The following is a 26,414-nucleotide window of genomic DNA, read 5'->3' on the forward strand; positions in this document are numbered from 1 at the left end:
GGTTGTTTGCAATAACACAACTCGAAAACGATCATGGTCCAAGCGCGATGAATCAGCCCAAACCACGCCGAAAGCTGAATCGCACCAAAAGAAGATCATGTTGTCAGTTTGGTGGGATTACAAAGGTATTGTGTACTTTGAGCTTCTCCCAAGGAACCAAACCATTAATTCAGATGTTTATTGTCGACAACTAACAAAACTGGACATAGCAATCAAAGAAAAACGGCCAGAATTGGCAAATCGCAAAGGAATCGTGTTCCACCATGATAACGCTAGGCCACACACATCTTTGGTAACACGTGAAAAGTTATTGGAGCTTGGTTGGGAAGTGATGTCACATCCACTATATAGCCCTGACATTCCACCACCAGATTATCATTTATTCCGAAGTTTACAAAACTCTTTGAATGGTAAAACTTTCACTAATGATGATGGTCTGAAATCGCACTTGGATCAGTTTTCCACCGAAAAGGATCAGAAGTTTTATGAGCGTCGGAATTATGAAGCTACCAGAAAGATGGCAAAAGATCATAGAACAAGATTGGAAAATATTTTATTGATTAAACTTCATTGCTTTGATAAAAAAATTGGATTTTATTTCACCTAAAAATACCGACATTACTTTCTTGCCAACCTAATGTTAGGTTCGATTTCAGAATGCAAATATTCTGAAGCGTTTTGATAAAAAAAAATGCTATTATAATGTACAGGTTATTTTGAATATCACCCAAGGTGCAAAGCGAATATTGAATTGTCCCACCTTCGGTTTTCGTTTACATATTAATTGCTCTTATAAGTAAAAAGAAATTGCTTATTCCGATACCAATTAATGGGACTGTCACGCTAGAGAAAACATGGAAAGGGAGATGACACTATTGTAAACGAGAAACACGAACAAAAAATTCAATTTTGACCGAGAAATTTATCATTAGTTGACAGAATATGTTGATTAGAATGGTGCTTACTGGAATGAATAAGCTTTAGTTTGAAAAAGCGTTACGTTTCCTTAACGTTTCAAAGCCGACAATTCATATGCATCAATCTGATAAATTGTTTCGTTATAGACTTCAAAACATACATGCTGCTATTGAAGAAACGGAACGAGCGATTTAGGTTCGCTGCTGTTTCAACTGCGGCGGATATTTAATGTCGGTCGTGTACACGCTCTGTTATAATAAAAAGGAGAGCTTTCGATAACAGTTTCTTATCGTGAACGTGGCCAGCCAATGGCAGCTGCTAAACGAAAATTGAGTGCTAGTTTCGCCGACAGTGAAATTCAGAGAAGGTAATACTCTCCTCGATCCGTTTCTCGAGTTATTTCGAAAGCTAATCGAGTGTCCGTTTTTGAGACACGCTCGAGGAGATAGTTCCACTTTCCCAGTATAGTTAGTTCCTCGTATTATCAGACACTATTTCGAAACTGATAGACGAGAAACAATTGAAACTGCGGAACAAGATAAACGAGTTGTTCTACCAATACTTTATGCCCTGTTATATTCGTTTCGCGAGTTGTTTCAAAGATCAATTAGGTGGCTGTTGTCCGGACACGTTTCGCAACAGAACTTTCTCAATAGTTAGTTCAATGTAAAAATCTCTCTGAACTAATAAACAAGAAATAATTGAAACTGCAGAACTGGACAAAGAGTTCTTTTACCAATACCTTATACTCTGTTTTATTCGTTTCTCGAATTGTTTCAAAGAGGAATTAGCTACATTCTGTTGGGACTAGGGATGTGCGGGCCGCCCGATTGTCGGGCGCCCGAATCGTCGGGTCGGGTCGCAGACCTATAAGTTTATATATTATAACAAGATATTAAGTCAGTTATATTACAGTTAATAAAAACAGCACAAAATGTCAAAAATTGCCATAATTTACCTTATTTTCATACCTTCTAGGTGTATGTAACTTCGTAAGGATATTTTGATGATATTATCGATACATATGCAAGTTCATTCGGAGGAACAAATTCGTCAGAATGCCAGAAATATTGTCTCTTAAATTTTTCACGTGTAACGTGCATTATTTCAAAATTTAATACAAATAAAGATTACGCATATGTTTGCCAATTATACCTACGGTAATTATAAAAAAGCCAAGTATATTAAAAATTACGAATTATTATCATTATGTATTTCATAAGAACGCAGAGTTGAATCTCAGGTATTGTGATAACTCGCTCGCTCGAACTTGTCCGATTCATCCCGAACCCGCCCGACGAAGTCGAGCGGGCAGCCCGAAACTCTCGGGTAGCCCGAAACTTTCGGGTAGCCCGAAACTCTCGGGTAGCCCGATGTGTCATGAAGTATCGCGCGCCCGAATCGAGCCCGCCCGACTTTCTGCGACCCGACCCGAACCCGAATATCGGGCGGCCCGCACATGCCTAGTTGGGACACGTTTCAGAAGAGACTTCTACTTTCTCAGTAGTTCGTTCAATGTATAATCGGACAGTGTCTCGAAATTAATACAGCGAATTCCTGATATAAGTCACTGCGACTTTTACATTTCCGAGCGTGCACTGCGTATTTCAAATGCAACGTTCGGCGAGCACCACAGATTTCGTCTAAGTGTCACTCGCCAGAACGCGCAAGTGACTTATATCGGAAATTCACTGTATTCAGAAGGTAGCCGCTAAGATTTTATAAGCCGCTAAAATAGAATGATGGAGGATACAGAGTTCTCTGCAAGCGTTGAGGAAAGATACAGTGAATTCCCGATATAAGTCGCTGCGAGCATCGCGTTTAAAGGTCACTGGAACTACCCACACCACCACGGATAGTGACTTTTACATTTCCGAGCGTGCACTGTGTATTTCAAATGCAACGTTCGGCGAGCACCACAGATTTCGTCTAAGTGTCACTCGCCAGAACGTCACAAGTGACTTATATCGGTAATTCACTGTAAACAACAGACAATTAAAACTGCGGAGTAGGATAAGGGGTTGTCTCACCGATACTGGTACACTTTCTGTCAGTCGTTTCTCGAATTGTTTGAAAGGCGGAGAGACTACGGTTTTCAGGACGTCCCGGAAAGACAGATCCACAATCTCAGTAGTTACTTTCGCGTACAGTCAGACAATCTCTATACTACTAAACAGACAACGAAGTCCTGAAAATCAGGATGAACAGAGTCTTACCGAGAAGGCTTTGAGGAACACGAGGCATTGTATAATGCCTTCCATGGTATCCCCGGTCAGGCAGAAGGTGCCGGTCAGGTGACGACCCTTCCTGCCGACCACCGAGCAGAGATTAGCCTGCACGAATGCGTTCTGCGACCTGGTGGCCGCCGTCAGGGCTGGCTGGTACAATCCTGCGCTCATCAGGCGCTCCAGTGAGTCCATCTCTCCTCTCCCTGGATCAGACCCTGTGTTCTTCAACAACAGCTTCTAGGCGGATCCCCTCGAGGGACCGCTCGGCTCGACAATTCGTTTCTAGCAGAACTCTAAGCAGCAGCAGCAGCAACAAACAACAACAACAATAACAACTCAACCGTGTGACAACAATTCGAACACTGTTAAACGGTAAGCACCAGACGTGTTCCGATCACTGAAAACGGTCCTATCGAACAAGCGGTGACACTCTCAAGGTATACTCTGTCTAGTCCAACACCGAGACGTCGATGCAGCGAGGTGTCAAACCAAGGTCAACGGGGCTCATCGTCGACCAGTTCCAGCGGTGACAATCGTCGGCGGCGGTGTCACGTGCAGGCGGCTGCCGGCGGGACTCTCGATCCCAGCTCAACGTCTCCTGCCCAACTCGGGACTTCTCTTCGAGTCCAGATCCCAGCGAGATCCGGGGATCATCGATCGGCATGTGGCGGTGCATCCGCGCGGAACCGGAGCTCGCTGCAGCGTAAACAGCCTGGGATCTGTCCGATCGAACTGTCGCGCGACGAAACAACTACTCGAGGATGCGCCGGGGTTATGGTCGTCGGGCCGGCTCAGTGCGAACGACGCTCGCGGGAGCAACGCGAGACGACGGTTCTCTGTACAAGCGGCCGACCAGCTTCTCCGTGTCCCGTTCCGCTCGAATCCGCTCGAACGCGCATCTTCCCGCGGTGCACGAGATCCGGCGAGACTCTGTGGACGAGATCCGTCGAGATCCCGTCGATCTTGTCGATTAGGGGCCCGCGCTATCGCGTTCACGTCGTCTTGCTATCGATCCGACGAGGGACACGCTCCATCATGCCCGGTACATTTGTCGTGGACAATTCGCCGCTAGGACGATCGCCTAGTGTGCCGGTTCGGCCTGACGGATGCGCGCCGGCTCTATTAGGATCCCACTGTCATGCTGATTCGTGTAAACGTCATTCGGAACTACGCTCCTCCCGGTGGCTCCTCGCGCTGTCTATCAGTCGATCGCCTGACGGATTAATGGCCGAGCCCGAAAACCACCGCGCAACCCCGCATTCCTTTGGGGGAGAGGCCGGGAATTTAGGCTAATACCGGAACTGCCGGTGAATCTTTCCGGATCGAGGATCAATCGCCGGGCTGTGATTATACGTTTCCGATCGACTCGGAAGGTGTTCGAAGAGTTTGCAACCTATTCGGAGAAACGATCCTTGGCCACGGTAGTCCGATCAATCGTTTTCTGCTCCGTGGAACAGTTAGACGAAACAGTTAGCAGGTTGACGTTCGTGACGGATTAAAGATGTGGTTTGATTCTCTAGAATCCCACCGTTGGATCAACGATCGGGAAATCAACTGGCAGGTTTACAGTCGGATCTCTGTTCGCGCGACGTTCAATTAGCAGCGAGGTCGTCTTCTTCCCCACAACGTTCCGGGAACATTAACGACCCAACAAGTTCTTCGGGCCGGCGGAGCAGCCGAGCTGTCACCGAAGAATCCTCACGGCGAAACTATTCCTCTCCTCTTGATCAAGGTGGTCTCCCGTGCGAGCGAATCGTTGAACACGTTACGCTCCGTACCGCGGAGCACCGCTTCAGGATTATCCGGCGGGAATCAGCTGACAGATACGTGTCGCCGTTCTTCGGTTCTTCTCGCTCCCTCCTCCAGACAGCGATCACGCTCGCGTCGGGGGTTGACGGATCGCTCGTCCGCCGTTCACGAAGCGGAGTTCCGGTGTTTCAGAGCCGAGAGGCAGCAGACGATCACCCGGCTTACTGCGGGCAACAGGCTGGACGGTTCTGCGTCCTCTGCGAGATCGAGAACACGCGTTGCGTGGGTGGTGCCGAGGAAGTTTCGAGCGAGCGACGCGGCTCGGCTGTTTGCGGTGCGGCGTATCGCTTGATCAGATTGCACATCTCGTAGCACAGGAAGCAGATACCTATTATCATCGACGGATTCATCGTATCGATCACCGGTCTCGCCTCGCCAAACAATTAGTTCTGCCGGTGGTTAGGGGATTGTTTCTCAGCCTTCACTGTTGGCCGCCTCCTTCGAGGAGCGAGCCGCACGTTTCTTCGACAGCGACGATATCGTTTAGGTTACCTTCCCGTTTCACGGAACATTCTCGGCGGCTTTCAGCTAGTCCAGGGCCAAAGGGCTCGAGGAACGCAACTCGACTCCTGTCAGCCGATTGACGGCAGACCGCTGCGGACCGTGGGACGCGGCCCCGAGTCGACCAGAGCCTCCTGCCGGCTGTTCCGTCGACGGTGATGTCGACCGGGTGGCTACGTCGAAGACGGATCGGACAATGATTTCAACATCGGCGCGCGTCTCGCCGAAGGCTGCGTCGCGCGGTCATTGCACGGCCGGGTAAAGCGGAGTCGAGGCGGGTGAACGCGTGGAGAGCAGGCGACGACGAGGACGACGAAGAGGAGAGCGGGTTGTTCGGTTGCGTGAATAGCGAGCAAGGAGAGAGAGCGAGGCAGGGGTGGCGAGGATCGCGGGGTAGCAAAACACAGACCATGTGAGCGACACTGCCCCGAGGTGGATTGCTCGGTTGATCCTCTTCCGGTGAACAGAGCTCCGGCTCGTTCCGATTTGCACGGTCTGGTCTCTAGCCGCGAGCGAGTCTCGCGTGTTTACACTCGCCCCCTTCGGCGACACGGAAGATCTTCCGAACGCGGTCCTACGACGCAACGTGACGCGACGCGACGCGACGCGCGGCGTCTTTCGGGAAGGGCGTCGATTATTCCGCCGTCGCCGCCTCGCTTTTCAGCGTTTCCTCCCGGCCTTGGTTTACGGTCGCGCTCCGAGGACAAACGGGAATGACGAACTGGGTCAACGCACAACCACACGCAGTCGTCGGTTCGAAGCCGCGATCAAAGCGTGCACGGACCGAGCGCACGAGCGTGCGAGAGAGGCGCGGTATATCGGCGGGCTCGCAACGGGCCAGCGTATGACTACCAGATACTCTCGGCGTGAGGGTGCGCCTTCACGAGGGTGGGCGGGTGGAAACGAGGGATGCTGGGCGACGGCGCGGCCTGCGGCGCCACCCCCGGCACCCCCTCCTCTGCTCGGAAAATCCACCAACCTACTCCGTCACCCTTTCCCCCGCTCTTCTCTTCTCTTCTCTTCCCTTCTCTGCTCTTCGCTTCTCTTCTGAAACCTTTCGTCCAGCATCCTCGCTCCATCCCGCTCCATCTACTTTGCGTCCGTCTTCTTCGACTGACACCCTCCCCTCACCCTCTCCGGCATCCCCTCGCCGTTTACACTGACTCTGGGCACAGCCGGCCACCTACGGCCTCTCCTCATTCTTCTCCGTCCTCGCGACTCCTCTTCAGACTCGTCTTCTTCGGATACCACGACCCCTCCGCGATTCTAAGGATACCGGGGCACCGTGTCCCACGGAAACGATCCCGGAGCTTCTCTTCACGGTTCCTGGAACCCCCACGGTCCCGCCTGTGTCCTCTGTGGATTCCAGTCTGGAATCCTGTTCGGCGAAATTCAACGGCAGATTTTCATTCACGCTAAGCCTGCCGACACTTCTTGTACGGTCATTCCGGCAGAGACGCACCGCATTTTTGGTTTCCGTTTAACCCTTAAGTGCATAGGTAAACTAAATATTAGGAACGTGAGGAGCATACATGGGGTCCATCGAGGACCTCGCTTACCTAATTCCTTGCTAACTTTGATTACAGCAACAATTTATTTAAACACATTGAACATAACCTAAATATTGACAGAAGCAAAATAGCTGAACTCTCAGTCCACAAATGGCGCGGCTGAAAATGTTAACACAAAATCCAACACATCCTTTGCGGACCCCACTCGTGCATTTAACGGTTAATGAGAATTTTACTGAAAATAATTGAAAAAATAGACAGGAATAATTCAGTTGTGTATTTTTTCGATCTCTTTGGGAAAATATAACGCGAAATGTGTAAAACTTTTATGTTAATGTACCGTTATGAATGAGACACCGTATTAGAATGATTGTTTAGAGTGACGGTGGACGCGACATCGTGGCGTCAACGTGTTCGGGTCCTGCGTGAAAGGAAGTCTGTTTGGGCCGAAGTGTGTGAAAGAAGAGTGTTTGGGTCTCGGTGACAAGAGTAAAGTGTTTAGGGGCGCCAGGCGCAGGGCGTACGTGACTGTTTTGGGTTTTCCGAATGGATGTGAAACTGATAGAGAGAGAATCAGAGTGCGAGAGAGGAAGAATGAAAGAGAGCCTTATTATAAAAGGGACGAATGCGAGGGATGTTAGGTCAGTCGGTGGAGAGTCAATCAGTAGAGAGAGAGTAAGTTGATGAGATATTGAACATTGTCGTTTGAGAGTCGAGTTGTCCAAGTAAAATAAAGTACTTTAGTGAAATCGGTGTGAAATCACTCCACCCGTTACGTCACACCTAGGACGTAGGAGTTTCCTCGAAAATATTCCGACATTAATGTGTTAATATGCTGTTTAAAAGTGTTCAAAATAGTGCATCTCTTCCTAGGGTTAGATTTTGGTTTGTTATTTAGCGATTATTAGTGCCCCCCCCCCCCCCCCTTTGGATTTTAGTTTGGAGTTCTGTTCCGAAAAGTCGGCGTCTGGTTTCCATTAACACTAGGTTTACGGGTCCCGTCAAAATGACGGGTTCTAATATTTTTAATTTACAATTATTAATATTCTAAAGATACATCCATGAGGAATTATTCAACAAATTTATTTCTTTGGGTATATGTTATTTAAAAAAATGGCTAAAAATTTGGGCAGCACATGTTCTCTTTATTTTTATAAAGTAATGTAAATTAGTCACTTTTAGTGCTCCGTAAACCTAGTGTTAAGAGAGAGTTTTCGAATTCCTTTCATGAAGAGATCTGTCATTTCTGGAGGGATTTGCAAGTGACTGTTCTTCCACGATTGTTAGACTTTCCTTGATGGTTTCTTAACCCCTGCAGTCCTACCTTGGATTTTACTTCGAATTCTTGTAATCCCTCCTTGAGTCGTTGAATTCTTCTTCGTAGAACAATTTCGTTAATTAACACAGTCGATGTGGTTTAATACATTAAAAAAAGAAAATCAAAGTAGTAATGAAATTGCAATCATACTAAACGCAAGTGTCGCATCACCTAAATTCTGGTTGTGAATGCGGAGTTCAGCGTGGAATTGAGAAGGATCCGATTACCTATCGGATTGATAAGACGTATCGACAGATGAATTAATGTTATCGATTTTGTGGAACATTTGATTGCAATTATTCAAATATCCCCGTGGAATACAATGATATACAGATTGGATTAATGGAATTATTCCACGGATATCGAGATGGCAAATTGATAAATTTCTCGATAACGTTAGAATGTGCTATATACATGTCGAATACTATTCCTCTAGTTTAAAATGCCGGTACGGCCAGAATGGAATCGTAGCTGTAACAGCTAAAAGAAATATGGTGCTCAGTATGTCTGGCTGCCACACGTAAAAATTTACGTCGCTCTCTTTCAATATCTTCGCAGCGAGTTTTATGGTAAGCTGACTAAATAAGACTGCAATCCTCAGCAGAACCTTCGAAACTGTCCGTGTTTTCGACTCAACGCCGGAACATCGCGAAAATAAAAGTCAGCAAATATCGAAACGGGAAATTTAAACCCTATTGCATCCTGATCACTGTTGCGCAATATCCCGTACCAGGATTGACCCCGTGTTGAGGTCATTCGTTCGCGGTATCGGAATCAGACGGACATCCCAATTACAAGCACTGGAAACATTACGTTCCAAAAAAAAAAAGAGACAATAAATTATTATATATAGACAAGAAATTACTACAAACTCGAGTGTCTTCGACAAGTCAGGAAGTCATTTTTATTAGGAGAACCTTTTTTTTAGAAAAAAGTTTTTATTAGAATACTCGACTATTGCCATAAATCTTTTTCAGTAAATCGTACCGTGTATAGTGCAGTGGGCATCTAAATATTAGGAGTCTAACGTTTCCTCTTCGACGATCGGTGAAGAACTAAAAGCAAAACAAATTCTTTGCAAATAATTGGTTACTTATGGGTCCCCCTAATAGTTTCTCTATTTATTTTTCCATGCTAATTTTTACTGCTTATTTAAACATGAAAGCATTTCCACAGGGATGAGCTCAATATTAGGGATAAGTACCCTACTTTCCAGAATCCGACCCGAAATTTTCGGGTTCCTTTACACTTATGGTTTTGAGAATCTGAAATTTTCGAGTTGGCGCGCAGCTTTAGCGCAAGCCATCTTGACCGAGGCAGATTGAATGACGCGTTTCGATCGCGAACAACAACCGTGCCCGCCTCCGCCAATCGGTGGGCTTTCGGTCAGGTTTCGAACAAGTTCGCCGCGGGCGGTTTTATACGCGAGCGAGCGCGACACAAAGCCGCGGTGGTCATGAATATGGAGAAAGTGACGTCGCTTTTAAGTGGTACAAGGTTCAGCGGATCCGCATCGACATGCTGCTGCGAGTTTACGGGCCATTGTTACGTCGGAGTTTGCGAGCGTCGCGTCGCGTCGCGTCCGCGCGACGTATGCTCCGACACGAGCGGCTCGTGCCTCGCGAATACGCTTTCGAGTTTCCTGTATCGCCTATAGCACTGGTACAGATGTTCGGATTAAATCCATCCGAGCTTGTAGATCCTTCGAGGGGCGTTTGATTTTTCAAACTTTATGTACTTTAGCGAATGTTTTTAGAAGATAATCATTGCATTATGGCCTTCCTGTTCCATTAATTCCAGCGGTATTAATGGATTATCCAGATATTCTCGTATAGCGTGCAAAGTGTTCTGTACTTTTTCTTTATTTCGTATTCCTGATTTTGGAAATTATTATTTTACGTGCAGAGGATTTTTCGTAGGAAAATATTGTGTCTTTTAAAGTTGCAAAGTTAGAGTCATCATAGCCTACCATAGAAAAAGCGAAAGTAACTCACAGTAATATTCGGCCAGTCTTAAAAGGACCATAACTTTTCCAATATTGCGCGATCTGTAAATTTTTGCGGAAGTTAGGTCAATTAGTTTACTGCGCGACGCGAAAGTTTGAACTCGTACAAGTGAATTATACGAATTCCCTTTTTTTCCATGGTGAACGAAAATCGATTTTGCATCGCGTACGCTGTATACAATATCAACAAACTTGTGCACGCAAATTCATGTACGACATATGTATTTTTCCTATTCTACAGCTTCGAAGCCACTTGTCGTGGAAAACGGAAAGTTTCAAATGTGAAAAACAGTAATTTCAATTGCAACAACCTGATACGTTAACCTAGTAAATGTTATTTTACAAAATAATTGGAACGTAATCATCTGAGAAAATGAATTGCGCAGACCCGTGTCGAAGTCCGTGAAGAGTCGAACGAATTTAAAGAAATCGGACGAAGTGTAAAGGTAAGGTCAGCGACAATGAATCCACGATGTAGTAGTTAACTATGCAGCTTAATATTGAACGATAAATTTACGACGGCACCGACGAAGATCGACGAAGTCGTTTTTTTTCCTCAGATCCCGGAATGATCGAGGTTTCAACGGCGAACGGGAAGCTGCTTTTTCTTTGAAAGAATCAACGGAACCAGCTCGAAATGGAAACTTTTCCCTGGCTGACAATGTTGCAGTCGCAATTTCGACGGGAAACAGGAAGTTAGAATTTTTTGTTTTCGCCTCTGCGATGCCGGACAACGCATCGATTCGGGATGATCGGAAATCGACGAATTTTTGCTTCTCCGTGATGAAACATCCGCGAGTACGGTAAAACCGGAGGAAATGAAACGAATCGTCGCGGCGGTTTTCAATAAAAATATCGGCCCATTTTTTGTATGACTTCGCACGAGCGTAGTCTGGTTTCAAAAAGTCGCTACAGTCGTCGTTCAAATGAATATCGAAACCCTCTGTGTCCCATTTACGGAAAAAAACGGTATTCGTACGAATTGCTCGAGGTTGCAAAGAAACTAAAAAATTTATATCTATGGTTGAACAGCGAACAGACACGAAAATATCAAAGCGTCCTATGGTTGCAGTTGTTGGTAAAATCTTTTCTTTTTCTCTTTTCTGCTGTATTCTTCTGGTTCTTTTCCGAGAATTCTTAACCAAGAAAGATTCGCTATAACAATGAATGATTGTTTCAAACATTGTCTCAATTCTAGAACTAGAACATTTTCCTAGAAATATATACAGATGCTTCTGTCATTGCTCGAGATCATCATTTTGAACTATCAACGAATCATTTTTGAAGTTGCCGTTGCTTGAAGTAAAACATGCGTGATGACCTTCGAGAGACCTTGAAGACAACGACAATCGGACATTTTTCAATACCATCACACAGATAAGCGAAGCGCACATAATTTTAAAATTAGGACTGTCCGGGTACCTTTGAATCAGCTAACTTCTCGACACGAGGGCCGAAGGGTTAACAACAATGGGATACCGAAACAATGCATTAATACCTCTATTATAATAATAAATTGCTAAACATTGCATTGCATTGTATGTATGACAGAAAAAAAAATATAGAAGGGAAATATTCTAGGTTGGAAGAAATGTTTCGTTTTGGAGTTAAAATGGCTTCGAGTGCAAAGGGTTAATCATACTGGAAATAGCTAACAATAAGTATGATGCTGATCCAAGTAGGGAAAATTCATATTATCAAATACAATTAATCTTTTATCCAAGCGACTTGAACATTTCGAAAGACGCAACGCAAGATAACCAGAGTCGATACGATAGAATCGAAAGAAATATAAATTGGTAAATTAACCAACGTACCGTGTGGTATACTTGAAGCAGGATTTAGTTAAACATTATTTGATACAACTCGCGGAGCTTCGGGGACGCAGTGCCGTATGCGGAGCACGATAAATCCGTTTAAGTGTCCCGACGGTATACTACTCGTGATCATGATTGTGGACTTTATGCATTTGTGGGGTACACGATTTTCTATTGTCCAACGGCGAGCAAAAAAAAAAAAGATTACCTACTTCAACGAGCGTTTTATTTTCCTGGAAGCGCGATTTCATTGAAAGTTCCATTTTAATTCGAACTTTCATAAATATTTGCATAACGTTCGGCGGCCTACCGGCGAATCATGCCGAGTACAATTTTACAGTAGATATTTTCTGCGCGGGCGTCGCTGCTGGAAAAGGGCCGAGTCAAGCCCTACAGAATTATAAATACACACCGTCGCGTCGCGAACCGGCTGGAACGTTCAAGCCTTTAATAAGTTTATTAAACGCATACCTGGGAACCCCGGAGCCCAGAAACTTCGAGTATCCGGTAACGCCTTGAAAAGCTAATTAAAAACTTCGAGTGGAATATTAATCGTAGGAAATTAGAAACTGCTTTCAAGCGGCCCGCTGCTTCGTCCAGAGTTCATCATTCTTTCGCGCAATATTCCGACGAAGCTTACAGTTAATCGTATCTTTGTTTCTGATCGTCGGCTAACTTCCATGAAAATTAATTGTTCGTTATACGGAGCATAATTTCCACGGAATGTCGAGCACCAGGTTCTACATCATTTTAGCCCGCCCACATCTTCGATATAGCTTCATGATTGGCAGCAATTATTTCAAACGTTTCCAGTCGTTTCTGCCAAACGTAATTCCCATTGATTTACATTTTCATCGTATTGCAAAAAATTGTTAAGTAGGGTAATTCCACTAGAAATCAGCATTTTCATTATTCGTTGACGGAGTTTACGGTAAAAATGAGTAGGTGTGATTTAAAACTGGAATTTGAGGGCTTCGATGTGTTAGATTCTGCTTACCAAAATTATTCATGAAAGAAATTTCCGTTTGGCTCCTGTCAAAATTCATACTCATAGGTTTCTCGGGTCGCTGATTATAAATCTGATGTCAAAATTACAAAAAAACAAAATGGCGGATTCAATATGGCGGATGCGTAACCAAAAAAAATTGGACTTTCTTGGAAATTAGTATTCCCATATTTTTCGGGCCGGCGAATATGAATCTGATGTCAACATTACAAAAAACAAAATGGTGGATTCAATATGGCGGATGCGTAACCAAAAGAATGATTGGACTTCCTTGAAAATTAGTATTCCCATATTTTTCGGGCCGACGAATATGAATCTGATGTAAAAATTGTAAAAAACAAAACGGCGAATTCAATATGGCGGATGCGTAATCAAAAAAATTATTGGACTTTCTTGAAAATTAATATTCCCATATTTTTCGGGCCGACGAATATGAACCTGATGTCAAAATTATAAAAAAAATAAAATGGCGGATTCAATATCGCGGATGCGTAAAAAAAATGATTGGACTTTCCTGAAAATTAGTATTCCCATATTTTTCGGGCCGGCGAATATGAATCTGATGTCAAAATTACAAAAAACAAAAATAAAATTTTATTTAAACAATAAAAAAGAAATTCTTGTATCAGAAAACTCTATAAGTGGAATCATACAATGCTTATGTAACAAATTTTATTATAACTTCTACATTTCTCGAGAGAACATGCTTGTAACTAGTACCATGACTACCTCTGCGTCACAAAAACGGATCATACGGAGTCCAGGGACGAAGATGATGAAGTGAAGGACTCACCACTGGGGAAAATGGAGTCCATACTATGCGGGATCATCTAAACTGCAAACGGAAATAATAGTGTCTACTACAAGACTCGACAAGAATCTCCGTGGAATATTGTGGAATACACAACTTTTAGTGTACATTTGTAAAATCTGTGCACTAAGTTTTATCGTTCACTTCATACATTCCAAACATTAATTAACATAAATCCAATGTTATTATTATGTATAGTATTTACTTCCAGGAACAGCATCCATCGTACACGCACAAAAATAAATTCAATTTCCGTAAAATTGTAAGCTTGACACCTTTTTTTTCCACAACGTAGTTCACTGCACGAAAACTGCGAGACGACTGTATGGGATATTTGTACTCCCACCATTTAGCAGGTATAGGTAGTAAGACTTTTTTACCTTTGGCTTCTTATACAGTGATTACCTGAGAATCCAATACCTCAAGAGCCATACCCCTAACGTGAAATTGATTTTTTCCATTTTGCCCACGTTTTGGCGCTTTTGGCCCACTGTGCGAGGTCCGGGATTCGCGGTCGGATCCTCGGAGCGACGACGTCGTTTCGCGCAAGTTCCATGCGAGTTTGATTGCGCCTTAATGAACTTGGCCGCTCCGGGCCGAGGAAAAGTCCTGTTTGCCCGGCGGTGGTTCGCAACGGTCCAAGATTAAGCGACACCTTGCCGGGCAAGAATGCGACGCGGCGCGCGTCATGAAACGTAGCTAGCAGCACGGAGCGGTGTCCTGACACGGCCAACATTTGTACGTTACTCACGGAAATCTAATTCCGAGAGTGGCTCGACGTCCGGGTAATTGAGAGCGAACTCGAGGGCCCCACCGTTCGACCGTATTTCATCGAGTTTTCCTTTTCAATTACTCTAATGGCCTTACAGATTTTTGCTCTCCCCCTCCTAACCCCCACGCCGCCGGAAACAATAACACCCCACTGTTACGCTGATACCGGCTCAATTCGTTTCGCGCCTAAGAATGCTCGACCGCCGGGAAAAACAAATGATCGCTTCCGGCGGGCATCGACGCGTTAAACGCTGTGCAAATCCCTGGGGAAATATGCTATACAGGGTTTCTGAAAATACCGCGAGATCTAATAATTTTTTTGCCACGGTACCCTAATCATTTTTTACGCAGAATGAACGGAAGAATCGATCTGTGCAAAAAAATATGCATTTCTATTTAAAGAAATGATGCAATTGTTAATTGCACATGAACTGCTGCATCTAAACAAAAATTTAAAGGCCTACAGATGTAGTGCTCTTCGAACCATTTATCTTTCTCCTTTATCATTTTTTCGTGAATGCAATAATAACGGAGTTATGACTTGAAACAATTGCGTGGACCACCCTGTATAATGCATACACTATTAAAAAATATGTTCACTGTCTTAATAAATTGGATTCGAACAGATTAAACGGAAATGACATGCAATGGCTAGCATGTCTGACCATAGCGTACTGTCACTACTTACGATGTCCACTTAAAATGGCGAAGCATATTCGCTCCGTGATGATCGAAATTTTCAACGATTTTCAATCTGCATACGTATCACGAAGTATTGCAGAAGGTGTTGTTTATAAGTATCGTTAGAAAAAGTTTGGTCCCACTTCTGGATTCATTTACTTCGAAATACAGACCGGGCATTGTACCGTTAAAAGTAGAATGACGCAGCTATGCGCAGACGCAGTAGAATAACACCGATAAACCTGACGATCGAAAAACATTTCGCGGAATAAAACTTTACTCCGACCTTCCAATTAATTTATTCGTAAAAGCCGGATGGCGACGCAGCGTGACGAGAAGAATGAGAGCTACGAAGGCAATCAGAAGAACAAAGTTATGTGGAATGAAATATTCTTTCATCATTTCAATTCATTTATTCGTCAAAGGCAGACCCGTATCACATTCTGCGAAGTAGAACCCATTTTGATCACGAGAAAGAGCATTTTATTCCGTGGAATAACTTTCTCATTTGTTTATTACCGATAGCAGGCCTGCGTTATCCCGAGGAGAATTATAGTGTACGTCGAACAGACGCGTTAAAACGAAACGAACTTTCCCACGTAGAAACTGTGTACTTTTCCGATTTATTTATTTGTAGGTGGAGGACTGCGTCGAATTTCTGGAAGTAGAATTACCCGGTCGTAGACAGACGCGATAAAATAGTATTCGCAGAGTAGGCGAGCAAAGGGGAACAGAGGCCCGCGAGCAAAAAGTTGGCTTCCACTTGACGACTTATTTATTTGGGAAAGCAGGCCGTGCAGTTTAATGACTCGTCGCTCTGAATTTCCAAATTCTCTGGCGAATGCGAGAGAAGGGAGAGAGAATGAGAGAGAGAGAGAGAGAGCTCAAAGCAGGGAGTGGGCACACTGAATATCTGGCGCAAAGCGATACGCGAACAAGATCAGTCGACGTCGGCTACGAAATTGCAGTACAGGATGAACTGGAGGGCATGCTCGACAGAATCGGTCGATCATTCTCTCCGGCACGCTCGAGACCACTGCAAATCTTTGCCGCTGGCTCTCTGTGTAGTGGCTGCTGAAACTCCTGCCGGTTAAACAAGCGAATGAGTTTGTTAAATTCATTCGGCCGTATCGATTCGAGGCCGTCCGCCAATCAGCTAGGCCTTATCGCGGCCTCCGCGATTATCGGATGCGCATTCTGCGTGCACGATTCTTCCGATGCACGCCCTTCTGCAAAGCGAATTCTTCGAAAAATGCACCGTCGCCGCCGACGAGTGCTGCATAAACACTGCACGCCATTTTCTCTCCTCCTTCGCGTACGTTTCGCAATGTGTTCACCGCAGATTCAAAAGTCACAGAAATTCCATAGAAAATTGTAAACGTTTGGATTTTTAACCCTTTGCACTCGGCGCTGTTTTCACTCTAAAACTAAATTTTTCTTCCGTCTTGGAATATTTTCATTTTATTCATACGAAACTAAGCCGATTACCACATATAATAATTAAATGTTTAGTAATCTATTGAATAGAAATTTTGTAACGTAACGAATATTTTGTAATATTTTTTGTAATTTCTTCGAAATAATGCCACAATAATTTCTAGTGGTGCATCAGAGTCACCACTCGAGTGCAAAGGGTTAATACCACTTGCTCTCTCAACCCCTTGCACTACGATTTATTTTACGGTTTCGGTGATCAGAAGTTTTTTCTAATTCTTAATTTCCTAGAAAAAGATTCATATCCATTGTATGCCTATATGTTCTTCGATGTTCTACATTAACAATGCCGAAATAGAATTTTATTTCGGTTTAAACTATTAAAAATATTCATTTCTAAACAACTTCTTGACAAATAATCTCGTGATCCATGCGTGGCACAACAGTCAAAGAAGGCATAAGCGATTTGATAGAATCGTAATGTATTTAGAATTTCCATTGTTTTTAATCAGTTTATTATTTAAGTACCCGTGTAATAGCGTAGTAGTTGTTGTTGTTCCTGCTGTTGAGGGTCTGTTATCTTTTGAAGAAGGTGGCGTTCCAGCGGAAAGGGGGAGCAGACTGTGCATGACATCGCGCGAGGGTTGCACGGATGCACGTTGCATCGCCGGGTTGCATCCACCGCGTAACGACGCGTAGTCACATGCAAGGATTTCGCCTTGGGCTCGAATCACAGTAAGCTCGGTTAATTACAGGTAGGCTGCGAGCAGTGCTTCCTGGTAAGCCGATAATTGGTGCCTGTTCGACTTAGATAAGGTCGCAAGCTCATCGACCAGACGGTACGAACCGACGAACTTCCACTTAATTGCTTCGCATTCCCAACAATATGGTTATTTGCCTCTATTCGGTGACACCGACAACGTTCTCGACTCCACTCCTTTGTCTTCTTTCTGTCGCCGACACCGTACACCATAATCTAACTTTTATTCGGTCCTCGTGTTTCGGGTTTAGTGACTCTGCGACTGTTGCTTGGCTACGTGTTCTGTTAAGTATGCACGGTGTGGTGGTGGCATAATCGGGGGTGATTCTACATATGGAAATAAGTCGAAAAAGAGGAATGACGTTTGTTAGTTCGAGGCCTCGTTTTCGAGAAAATCGAGTTTGAAGTAGTAGAATTTGAAATTAAGAATACAGCAAGTAGAATTGGCTGGCCATGGTCAGACCCGGTCAGACGATCTCTATCTTATAGTACGTGTATTTGCCGCATTCTCAAAATCGTTTTTCTCGAACAGGCGACAAATGAAAAAATGTTATTCCGTTTTTTCGACTTATTTTTACATGCAGAATCATCCCCTGCCAGGTTGTAACTGTCCGACCATACTCCGCATACAATTATAATCTAAATTTATTTTAAATTATAGACCAAATCTTTACGTTACAATTGTTTCTTACTACATTTTTAAACTTATTTTGTACTACATTATTAAATAAAGAAAATAAAATTATTGTTTAGTATATTTACCACATTTGCTTGTATTTATTTAATAATTTAAATACGAGTGAACACACTCACTCGCATGGAATGAAAAAGTTAAATACAAATTACCGAAGCCAGCAAAATCACAAATCACTGACTCGATCACCGTGAGGATGAAAAATGGATTAAAAATTGTAGCGTATAGTTTGCACATTTGTAAAAAAAAAAAAAGCCATCGGACTGTTGCAAACTTGGTAAAAAATAGTGCAAGATTTATGACACATCACGTGTATTGACACACCGGAAAAGAATGTCTATCGAAAAACTGTTCCTAAAAACTAACACAACAGTCACGACTGTGTGCCACAGTTCGTCCAAATTGATCAATGTATTTTCAGCAATATTTTTTTAACAAGTTGTTTCGTTATTACAAACTCGTTGCGAAACGGCGCAGGATTTATTGTCAGACTGCGGATCATTATGCGAAATAAAAATTCTGTCCAAGTCAGTCGTAAAAAACAGAACTGAATGTGCATTTCTTTTTCTGAATAATTTCGATAACTATAGTAGAACGTACCAACATCATTGAATTCTTCTACTTGTATTTACTGTTTTTCCTGTATCGTGTTTACGGATTATTGATCGCACAGAGGCACTGAAAATCGTTCCTAAAAAACAAACCGTGCGCAGTGTCCAGTGAATTCGTCGATGTATTTCCAGGAATATTTGTTGATAAATCGTTCGATACTTCTCGCGACTCGCGTTCCTGTCGTTCGCATCTCGACCGTTCTCGTCGACGGAAAATTCAGTTTCATAGCTGGTGACGCTCGATCGCGATAAACGATCGAGGGAGTCGGAGCGACTGCGACTTTCCGATCGGATTTACAGCGGGCAGGGACGATATTACGACGCGTGCCACTCGCTGATACCGTGGACAATATTTTAATCGAGGTTCGCCGAACGATTACCGCTAAATAACACGATCACGGATTGCCGGGCCGCAAACGAGTCGATCGAGTGAAAAATTTCCACTGGCACGCTGGACGACTTCCTTTGTGCTATACGCCAACTTTATACGTTCTACTTCGGCGCTGGCCTACATAGAACCTGCGCCACATCCAAGAAATACGATTCTCCGCGCAAAATTATTTTATCCCGAGGCTACTAGCTAGTCTAACTCCGAGCCACGTGTTATACCGTCCGCAACAAGAATTTATCCAAGCTGCGTTCAAACGCGGAAAGGACAATGGTCGGCGCGCGGTTTAGGTTCCCTTCTCGTCTCAAAAAAACTGGGAAATTCATTCCGAAGAAAGCGACGAATTTCGTACCTTAAACATCTTCTGCGATTTAAGTATATTATATGAATATGAATGATTCTTGCGCAGGAGTTTTTTTTTTTATGGCAGTATAAACCTATTTTCTCGGACATTGTTGAATTTATTCCGAAAGTTAACGGCCTGAAGTAAAAGCTAACTACAGCACGCGATACAGCGGACTTTCATTTAAACTCTAATTTTGTGGGAGCCAGTTGAAATCTGTACCAAGCCCAATGAGAAGATCAGCATTGGTGTCAAAGGAGCATGTTCAATAATTCGTAAAAAAGGATTGATATATTCGATTGGACCCAGCCACGACTATTATAAAATCGTCGTCAACATCCATCTAGTGAAGTGTCTAGATCTGTATCTAAATTCGCAGCAACAGACATTGACGAGCACAATGGCGGGATTCGGTGAAATTGCGCAGCTTCGGGCACCGAACAGTAAATCGTTGGTTTGAATATATATATATATTTTTTAATTTATTTATTTATACAGGTCGCATCAACAACTAGGTCATTAGCGACCACAGATATTATATCATAATATTACATTATTATATTTTTGTACTTAACATATAAGTCACTTATAAGTATACCGAGGAGAACAAATTTTGTAATTGTTATATGTACACGATATTACAAAGTGTGAACAATTTTTGTGGATTTTAGAAATTTTAAAACTTGGACTATATTCGGCTTAACGTTGAAACAATCGCTTAAATTGTTGGGGATAGCCAAGCGTCTTCTTTGGAAGGAGAAAAGAGGGCATTGCAGGACGGTTTGAATATTTTCATCGAAGACGATCCTAAATCCTGATCCGGTGATTAATTCAGGCCCGTGGAAAATATCGCCCCGACTCGACGAACTTGCCTATTTACCTGGCAATTTCGCTCGCTCCCCGGTGTCTCGATCTAAAAGCAGTTTAGGGGTGCGCGAGTAAATATAGGGTGGAGTTCGGAGGGGGGGGGGGATTTTCGAGAATGCCTGGATGGTTCGGAACGGGTACATATTCGGTACCGTGGAGATTTACCGTCCAAGTCCGGCCGTATATTAGGCAAAGTTACTCGAAGTCGTAAACGTCGAAATATATCAATAGTCGCGCGGGACAGGACGCTACGCATTTCTGTGCGGCGTCGTGTGTACGTGTTAAATAGCAGCCCTCCGGTATAGTTATCGTTGGAACGGGGGTAGAGGGGGTGGGTTAAGTCAGGCAGAACTGACCCGATTCCGGACGTTCCGCAGATCGGCTGGTATTAATGCGGCCGACAGCCGTGAATTAACGGGCTTTTTATTCGACCGCGGGCCCGACTTTTTATTCTAATTTTCGACGCGAATTTATTCTTACCGGCCGTACGATCTCTCTCTCTTTTTTTCTCTGTATAAATCAATACCGTCAACTGCTCGCATTAAAAAAATATCCCATCGAAAGAGAAGATTAAGCCTCGATTTGCCGCACCCTCGAGTATCGATCTTTTCAATGAGTAGTTCCATCCGAGCCAATGACGCGACAAATTATTCTCTGCAAGCTCTCTCTCTCTCTCTCTCTCTCTCTCTCTCTCTCTCCCTCTCATTGTGCTTCCCTTTTATTTATTAGAACGTTCGCCTCGCTACTGCACAATTAATCTCGGCCTCCGGCGGAGAATCTGACGGAGGCGAAACAACCGTCTGTCTGCGGCGGGCGCAATCTACTTACACGTTGTAAGATCGTGTCGAGGCGCTTGATCCTCGGCGAAGTTTAATTTATCGGCGTTTCTTGGAAAATCATTAGACGCTCTTGCATAATGATGCTAACTATCCGCCTCTTTTTACGCTGGCTCTTCAGCTCTTCACGGATTCTGCGTCGCACAGTATTTGGCCCGAAAAGCCGGAAAAAAGTCAATTTCAAAAATTTAACGGGAACTGTAATTTTTAAATACTAAATGTTTTTTATTCATTTGTAAGTTTATGAATCTCTAAATTTAATCGAAAGTCAAGAGATTCTATGACCTGTATTGCCTTTCCAATCATGCTACAACATATCGCACATTTATGAGTGATTTTTACATGCTTCAAAAAAGCTGTGCAATTTTTTGCATTATGGATATCTTTTAGGTAAGTATGGACTACACTCTCAGCCCGTTTTCATTTTTTTATTATACTTATTTATAAAGTTATTAATATTTGTATATGATCAATAATTCAGAAATTATTTTTACAATTACAAGACTTCATTAACGATTTTATTATGGTTCCGAGTGAGTCCCGATGGCCTTTTTGGTCTCATTATATTCGGTAGAGATTTGTGATTCCAAGCTAATAAAGTTTGGTTCCGGATTTGTCCGGATTGACGTTTTATAGCTAATTTAGTATTAGCGTTTAGAAGTTGAGGAAGACACTTCGACTATATTCTCTGATGAAAATTAATGGTAATAATTTAAAAATATTCTTAAAATACACATCTACTTACTAAAACATTTCATGATCTACATATTTTGTATTAAAACAATAATTTACATCATTTTAACATAATTTACGTGTAAAAATACTTTTTCCAGCTTTTCGGTGCACGTACCGCCGTTTCCGATAATCTGAGGAAAAAAGGTTCCAACAAAAGATTAACAGTATTCAGATGTCTACAAATTTCAATACATAAAATTTCGGAAAACATTTTTTTTTTTTATAAAAAGTGAGGATCAATTTAATTTTTCAACTGTTAAGATATATTTTCGATTTCATAATGTCACAGCCGATGTTAAGACGAATTCAACATACTACGTTATGTCATTGAGCCTATATATAACGATTAAATAATTTTTTCCGGCTTTTCGGGCCAAATACCCCACTGTGGTAGCGAACTGAGGACTGAAAAGCTTCTGAAAATGACTGTTTCAAAGTGTTATAAAGTGTTTACTCGATATATGTCCAAAACAGGGGTCTGGCCACGGACATGCATCGGAGATACTATTCGTAGTGATTTTGAACCTATCGGGACAGGTCACGTCCAATTACTCTCACATACTTCATTCTCCATCCGCACCACTGTCCAGAGGGTTCCGGTCCGACCGGAAGTCCGCGACGAAGATTACTCGGTACCGGGTGGCGAAATAATCCGTGCCAATGCTCAACTCGCGCTGGAAAGTAAACGAGTTCGGGCCGCCGTTAATTACTTAGAGAAGCTTTCGTCATAAATTACTAGGGCCGCGTTTTCTTCCCGGTCGGCGAGGGGGGGGGGTGGGCGAACGTCTTTAGAATTATAACAGTCGGGTTCCGGTGCCAGGCAACTTTGACAGAAGTACTTTGTCCCCTTGTTCCCCTTTCCGACCGCGCAGATCATTTCTCTAATGAGTTCCATCATAATTGAGACCTCGGCCGCTCTTTCGTCGGCAGGCGCGATCGACAACGGGAACAGGCCTACCGCCCGAGAGATCTCTCGATCGCCGCCTCTCAACTTCCTTTTGTTCACGTCGTCCTTGCTCCTTCTCCTCTTTCCGAACATGCAATTTTCTTCGTCTTGTTATCAACTGGAAGACGAGCTCGATGATGACGATTTAATAATGATAGTTGCTGCTGTTACATGGCAGCAGCTCTGAACAATTTTAGCGAAAGCAACCCTTTTCCATTGTCTTCGCGTCATCCATTTTACACACGAAAATGATAATTCACAAAGTCAACTGCAGGAAACAGAAATTACAATTTCTGTCTTCACAATTTCGCGTTTCATCGATTCATTTGTCTCATCGATAACTGTTATTGGCGATAGAAATGAATTTCTCTCATCGATAACTGTTATAAGTGATCGAAATGAATCTCTCCCATCGATAACTGTTATAAGTGATCGAAATGAATCTCTCCCATCGATAACTGTTATAAGTGATCGAAATGAATTTCTCTCGACGATGACACTTACCAACAAGAGAAATACGTAATTTTCGGTTACTGACAATCCTTACTTGCGACCAATACTACCAACGCAATATTTTAGTCGATGAAATACTTGTCATTCCATGACTTTTTTCTTTTCGGTTGCAACAGTTATGGTCCTTGGCTTTAACGTCTACGTTCCAATCGCATGCAAAGCAACGATTGAAAGTATAACGAACAGCGTGGTGAACCCCACGGAAATTCGCAGGAGGTTCGAAGATATTCGGCAGCGAGCTCCGGAAAATACTGGTGAATTTTGACGGTGAGTTTTCTGACAGCCAGGGATGGGGCGCATCGTCTACCCTACATGCACACGTCGCCGAATTCAGCATGATCGCCCTCCCGCGCACTTATCAACCCTCCTGGAACCTTTTACTGCAGCCTCGGACCGGCGCGGCGACGGGTGTTCGACCCTCTGCCCTGGAAATACTCGAATAATTCCATAATCTGGAAGTTCGGATCGCTTCTGACGGTGCTGCGAAACTTTCGCAACTACTCGAGTGCCCTCTTTCGCTAGCAGATTCATCTGAGGGATAATTAACCCCACCTAGAGCGTCCGAGCTACGTGTATCGTTAATTATTTATTAGAAGAAGCGAGCATTCTGTGACTTTTCCATTCCTCCTATCAGAGGCTGAATTATTGATAGTTGAACAATTGCAACGATCCTCCAACGATCGGCTGAAGGTCTTTTCAATGGTGCCACTATACAACTCTTTGGCTTCTGAAATATTTTTAACCCTTTGCACTCGAAGCTATTTTAACTGCAAAACGAAACGGTTCTTTCGACCTAGAATATATCCCTTCTATATATTTTTATTTTCATGTTATTCGTACGAAAATGGTGGAATTTACTCGTTCAATACTGGAACGTTTAGTAATTTATTAAATACAATCAGATTTAATAATGTGAAAAATATTTTGAATAATGGTACAGCAATTTTTCGTGCCGCCTTACAGTCGCCATTCGAGTGCAAAGGGTTAATATGGCTTCTTAAAGTTTGGGACATGTCGTTCGCAATGAAAGATCTTTGTTGTAATACATTGAGTGTGCCAATGTTGAGTAAGACCTACACGATGTAACGATATAATAATAGCAATAGATAGAAGCTTATGGATTTGCTTCTGTACAATTTTGCTCGATAATATTTTTCCCTCGTCTTTACAAATTTCATAAAATTAAATACGAAATGATGAATTTGCATAAAGGTCCGCCGTTCAGTAATGACTACGACGAATGCGGATACTTCCGTCTCTGAGTAATTAAATAAACGACTTCAATCGTATAATACATTTATGCTCTCCGTGCTCGATAGCCGTCGCACTAATTTACCTTAAAATTAACAGCTCTCGTTTGATTATTTCGTGTCCAGCGAAAGCAACATTTTCGAATGGGAATTTCGCATTGAGGCCTTCGAAAGCCACGCATGATCTTCGTTCGCCGCGCGTATAAAGATTTATGCGGCGCTCTTTCGAAGGAAACAGCGTTATAAATAAATACCGCAGTCAGCGATAAAAGTTATTACACGAGTAAAGCACAGGCGGCGGCTACAAAACTCAATTACCGTGACCTGAAATTAAATTTCGCCGGGGCTCTGTTAAATTCGCGTAGAACTATTCCCTTGTTGGATTTGCCAGGTTACACGGTTCGGGGGGGACGGGAGGGGGGGGGGGGGGTAGGGGAAATTATTCGCATAAAACGCCTGATTTCGAAATACCTTTGATGATTTCATCGTGGCGCGGTGGGTGGGAAAGGTGTATTCGCGAGTGCTCTCCAGATGAATTGAAATGGTTTTTGCTTCATTGAAAGTTCTCCCCTCGCGCGGGGTCAGTCAGGTGAATTATTAAATTACGCTCTTCGAATTGCTTCCGCAACTTCGAGAGATCCTCGGTGCGTTCGCCGTACCGTTTAAGGAATCTCGCAGGCTCCGACAGACGGAAACAATTGGCGCTTTTGTTCGAAGTTCCGTCTCCCCTCGGAGAAGACGGCGCGAAAAATCATGAAATTACAATAATTCCATGAAATTAGCTCGCGTTTCGCTCTTGGAATCTCTCTTCAAAAGGACGAACGTGCCCGTCGAATCGTTAATTAAACATCTGGTCGACCGGAAACAGTGTGTTTTATTAATCGTAACGTCTCCCTTCTAGCCTGCGGAGAACGATTAATTGTTCGATCGCGATTTCAAGGAACGGTGTCTTTCTCGGTGAAGAAGAATACTCCTGAAAGCTTCCGCCAAGTAAAAGCGTGTCTTTCGATTAGAGCTGCGTCTCGTCTCGCCGAGGCGGCCAGACGAATCATTAAATTACTACTGCGAACCATTCTGCCGCATTCTACGAAGTTTCAGTTAAATAGAAAGATTATATCCATCGCGTCCCGAAACTTCGTGCGCCCGGAGGAAGCGGAAAGGCGAATTATAAAATTACAACTTCGAAAAACGTTTCAACAAGTTCGCCCCCCCACCCCCTCCCGGGAATCCTTTCGCGAGCTCCCGTTAAGAAAAGACACATCCCTTTTTTCAATTTCCATTCGCCGGCCCGACGGCAATCAGAGGAATTACCAACTGTGATTAACACTTCAGCAACTTCGAAAGTTTCGCGAGATCAAGCTAATTTATTTCAAAGATATGATACCAACTGAAATATATATGTATTTTTAAATCTGGCCTGCTTTTTGCAATTGTGCGTCAGAAAATGTTCACCTCCAAAAGGAATAAATGAAGTTTAAAAATTAATTAGCGAGGTGTACACGAGCCGTACACAACCTATTTCATGGCAGAAAAATTGTTTAATTAATTCCACGTACTTTGTAGAAACGGCCCACTGTGCGACGCTACCCCCACCACTGCGCCTCGACTCGTACGAGTAGTAGTGGGGGTAGCGGCGCGCGCAGGTTGGAGCGCGGTGGTGG

General features: G+C 43.5%; 2 protein-coding genes across 9 annotated transcripts in view; both read right to left on the reverse strand.

Moving 5' to 3' along the window:
• Positions 1 to 3,393, reverse strand: part of LOC143355807 (uncharacterized) — a 58,063-nt gene extending 54,670 nt beyond the window's left edge. The window contains exon 1 of the mRNA XM_076790929.1: positions 3,135 to 3,393. Within this exon, the coding sequence (XP_076647044.1) occupies positions 3,135 to 3,338 (204 nt within the window). The 5' untranslated portion in view covers positions 3,339 to 3,393. The remainder of the gene's footprint in view (positions 1 to 3,134) is intronic.
• The window catches only part of Rg (A kinase anchor protein rugose), a 624,229-nt gene that overhangs the window by 374,808 nt on the left and 223,007 nt on the right, over positions 1 to 26,414 (reverse strand). The gene's annotated exons all lie outside the window — the stretch shown is intronic.

The sequence above is a fragment of the Halictus rubicundus genome, chromosome 7, assembly GCF_050948215.1.
Source record: "Halictus rubicundus isolate RS-2024b chromosome 7, iyHalRubi1_principal, whole genome shotgun sequence".
In the NCBI taxonomy this organism is placed as follows: domain Eukaryota; kingdom Metazoa; phylum Arthropoda; class Insecta; order Hymenoptera; family Halictidae; genus Halictus; species Halictus rubicundus.